The 4735-nt window shown below is 42.4% G+C and overlaps 1 protein-coding gene across 1 annotated transcript in view; it reads right to left on the bottom strand.

The window, feature by feature from the left end:
• Positions 1–4515, bottom strand: part of TTL (tubulin tyrosine ligase) — a 52028-nt gene extending 47513 nt beyond the window's left edge. The window contains exon 1 of the mRNA XM_011953097.1: positions 4343–4515. Coding sequence (XP_011808487.1) covers positions 4343–4515 — 173 coding nt within the window. The remainder of the gene's footprint in view (positions 1–4342) is intronic.
• Positions 4516–4735: the final 220 nt, after the last annotated feature.

Below are 4735 nucleotides of genomic sequence, written 5' to 3' on the forward strand. Positions count from 1 at the left end.
CTCTGGGAGGCTGAGGCAGGAGAATCGCTTGAACTGGGAGGCAGAGGTTGTAGTGAGTTGAGATCGCACCACTGTACTACAGCCTGGGCGACAGAGTAAAACTCCATCTCAAAAAAAAAAGAGGATTTATTAAGATTTTAGTAGACTATTGTTTCCTTTACTACTTCATTTTATTGTATAACACATGTTGGAAACATCTGCTTCACGGCATTATGTGTTACATATTGACAACATTTGTGTTAGGTTTGCTTTCTGTTTGTTTATCTGAGACAGGGTTTTGTTCTGTTGCCCAGGCTGGAGTGCAGCAGCACAATCTCAGCTCACTGTAAATTCTGCCTCCCCGGCTCAAGCGATTCTTGTGCCTCAGCCTCCCAAGTAGCTGGGACTACAGGCGTGCACCACCATGCCCAGCTAATTTTTTTTTGTATTTTTGGGAGAGACAGGGTTTCACCTTGTTGGCCAGGCTGGTCTCAAACTCCTGACCTCAAATGATCCACCCGCCTTGGCCTCTCAAAGTGTTGGGATTACAGGCGTGAGTCACCACGCCCGCCCTTGTGTTAGGTTTTCTGAAGCAGATTCTAAGTGTCATGGATACAGTTGTTAAAACGGTTCTGTATATACTCGATGATTCTCCAGTTCATAGAAACAGAAGATAATAAATTTAATGATACTGTGTTCTCTGCCAGTATTCACTGATGGAGAGGGGGAAGGGTTTTTTTAAATAAAGATTTACTTTTCAACTCCAATTCAGATTTTCTTGAAAATAAAAGGAATGTTTGTCAAATCATTATTTTCACTCAGTAATTCATCATGTCAATAATCAAAATAAAAAATGACTGTCATTTGCATTTTCTCATCTATCTACACCCTGCATATAAACAAGCTCAATTTAAAGCTCCAAGGAAGGGAAAAGAAGATCTTATTTACGATCCAGCCAGACAGGTGTGAGAATTTATGTTCCAACTTCATAATATAAGTTGATAATAATGATTTCACATATTTTTATAACATCACTCAGTATGCAAAAAATGTTAATTGTAAAAGCATTATGAAAATTGGCTGTAAAAACTAAAGTAATCTGAAGAATACTTTGTTGATATTGATAAATTTAGAGTTACTTTTCAACATATTCAATACATCTTTGAATTTGATATTTACAATATTGAACTCACACAAGAGTTGGTGAATTTACTTGGACATTATTTTGAAAATAAGCTTTTACTTCATAGTCAAATCAATTCTTCTAGAAAAGATGAACTGGTTTTGAACATATGTGTGCAAGATTAAAGGAAACAGATCTTCCGGCATTCAAAGTTATTGAAAAACTTTTATGTACAACCTGAGTACATAAATCTACTTCTTCAACCATATATTTTTTATGTAATCTAAATTCAGATCAAAGCTTTCCAACGAATATTTACTGTTTGAATTAAGATGTGCTACATAGGTAAAATTCACATCAGATTTTGAAGACTCCAAATGAAAAAACAGAACATAATAGCTTTTTATATTAATTACATGTCAAAATAACACTTTGGATTTATTTAAATATAATAAATTATTAATTTAATTGCAGCTGCTTCTTTTCTTTTCTTTTTTTCTATCTCCCACGCTGGAGTGCAGTGGCACGATCTCAGCTCACTGCAACCTCCACCTCCAGGTTCAAGCGATTCTCCTGCCTCAGCCTCCCGAGCAGCTGGGATTACAGGTACCCACCACCATACTCAGCTAATTTTTGTATTTTTAGTAGACATGGGGTTTTACCATGTTGGCCAGGCTGGTCTCGAAATCCTGACCTCAGGTGATCTGCCTGCCTCAGACTCCCAAAGTGCTGAGATTACAGGCGTGAGCCACCACGCCTGGCTTGCAGCTGTTTCTCTGCGCTTATTTTAATGTGGCTACTAGGCAGTTTATGATTACATACGTGGGTAGCATCCTATTTCTGTTGGACAGTGCTGGTCTGTAAGATGACCTTGATTTGGAAGCCCTCATTTCCTGCACAGAACCAAGACCAGGCTCTGCAGGAAGTCCTTTGCTTTTGTCCCGTTTCCTCATGGGCCCATTTGGGAAGTAATCAGAAATGGAGATTTACTTACATCTATAGAACAGCAATGTTCAGGAGAGGAAAAGACAGCCTCTGATCTGCACCAGGAGAGGAAAAGCCCCTCAGGGTTTTGAGACTATGGCCTTGAGGCCTCAATGAAATTTCTGAAACTCCCTGAAGTGACAGAAGGAAGGACTGGGCTGCGCAGGGTCCTGCACTGAACCCCACCAAGGCTCTGGGAAGCCTCCTGAGGGTGCACAGTCACAATGGCCAGGGGTCCCATTTGTGCAGATTAAAACTGTCCTGGTTTAACAGGAGCTACTACAGCCATCGGCAACCTGGCTGTTCTCTCTGAGCTGCCATTTTGTCCTACATAATGAAGGAGACTTTATTTCTAACTCTCTGGAGCCCTTTCAAGCCATACAAAATCATGGGAGAGAGACAAATGGATAAAGGGAACCATCATATCGCGGAACTACTACAAGCCCCTCACAGGACAACTGAGACAAAGATGGAAGCTGACAAGCATGATGCATAGGTCTGCATAGGTCATGTCACCATTACAAGGTGCTATCACAGATCACGATGCATGCCTCTGAGGGGCAATGAACAGGTACTGTCACCACCATCCATCCCCATTTTACAGATGAGACACTGAGATTCTGATGCTCTCCAAGGTCACAGGTATTTATCACACTTGGTCACGACTCTAGCCCTAGACTCACTCTGCTTCACCATAACTGTGACATATTCAAATATGGAGACCATTATTTTTTACAGCATCCTCTGCTTCCTACTTTGTCTTTAGGGGAAAAATCATAGCAGAAAAGGTTTAATAAATATTTAATAAGAATTTCTAAGTGAATAATCCGAACAAACAAGCATGTCCCATTTCTATTTCTGATTCCAGTGTAACAGTCATTTGCATTCTAAATATAAAACATGTCACAAAATGACTTCAGGAAGCCTCACACTCCTTCAGGAGTGGGATGAATCCTGATAAATCCATCATAGAGAGGAGTGGGTCCGTAAGTTACCAAGGCCAATGAGCGAACAAAAAGCAGAAATGTTCCTGTAAGCACCCAACCTCGTAAATATCTAGAGCCCAGAAAAAAAATGTTAGTGGGAAAAGAGCATTTTGCATTGAGTCATATCTCCCAGGACCTGGCTACACACACGTTCACCAGCCATCATGGAAAGAATACTGGAGACCCACGACAGCCCTGATTTTAGCGGCCTGACCCAGTGTTTCCCTACTGAAATAACAATAGCAATGACAACTATACTAACAGCAATAATAAGGAGTGCTTTCACTTATACAATATGAACAAGACAGGCACCATTCAAGGCCCTTAGCTAAATTAGCTCAATTAATCCTCGGAACAGCCTAAGGTAGTTATTATTATTTCCCCATTTGACAGCCAAGAAAATTAAAGTAGTATCAAATACTCATTATGCACCAGGCCCCTGTGCTATATAAACTTTACATGCATCACCTTATTTAATTCTCATAAGAGCCTTACGAGGGAGGCACTGAGGCTTAGAGGGATGAGGAGATCTGCCCAAGCTAGTGAGAGGAAGAGCTGGGGTGAAAACTTACACTTCTGACCCTAGATCTTAATCGTTGTCTAACACTGTCTCCTTCCACTTTGTGATACCGTGGTGATACTTCGCCATAATCCAGCTGCTCAGAGATGGGTAGTGGAGTGGATGTTCTTATACCCTGCCCAGATATCCTTTCTGAGGGACCCACTGCAGCCATGAGAGATGCATGCTAAGGACTACATATGTCATTCTCCAGGGACCAGCCCCTGCCCAGAAATGCCTGCAAAGCTAAGCCCTCCATCTCCTCCCACAGCCCATGGCTGATTGATACTGGAGCACAGAGGCCTGGTCCTTGCTCAAAATGTAACGACTCTGAGGTGCCATTCACTCCGGTGCTCCTTGGAGTCAGGAGAGGCAAGACTTCAGCTAAAACCACCTCTTTACTTGGTTCTCCCCGTGCCCTGCCCTGTCCTTGCTTCCCAATGGGTGTCTCTTAAGAACCCTACCCCAGGAAAATTACTTACACAGGAGACCCTGAGTCAGGCTCTGCTTCTAGGAGCCTCGCCTCAGAGACAGACAGGCTTTATCAAGCACCATGTTTTGGACTGCAACCAAAGGAGCTTAGAGGAGGCTTCTGAACTGGTATTTGTTGGCTTTTAAAATAAAAGCATGCTTGTCCTTTAAACAACCCCACATTTTTGCCTAAGTGCTTCATTTAGGTAAAAAATGGAAAACAGCGGTCTTAACACTTACTTCACTAAAGAAGCTTTGCGACACAGTTTGTCAGCGCCCCTGTAGTAATTCACCAACTGTACCAGCCCGGGCTCATGACCTAGGAAGGAAAGAGGAGGCTCAGAAGGGACACAGGACAGGTGGGGAATGACAGTGTCAGCAGCAGCAAGCAGGAGAGAGGACAGCTGTGTCATGTCCAGCTTTTCTCTCTCTCATCTCAGGATTGGCTGTTATAAAATGGAAAATGGAACAATTTTGTTTCTCTGTCCCCAGGGACCCTCTTTCTCTCCGTATCCCGCTGGCAACCTTCAGTCTCCCCACAATGGATATTATAAAATCAACCTCGTAGGCTTGCCAAGACTGCTGCTACCTTTGTTTGTATTTTCTTGTTAGGGTAGAGGGTATTGAGGGTAT

Source organism: Colobus angolensis, unplaced genomic scaffold (genome assembly GCF_000951035.1).
Source record: "Colobus angolensis palliatus isolate OR3802 unplaced genomic scaffold, Cang.pa_1.0 Scaffold356, whole genome shotgun sequence".
NCBI classification, from domain to species: Eukaryota; Metazoa; Chordata; class Mammalia; order Primates; family Cercopithecidae; genus Colobus; species Colobus angolensis.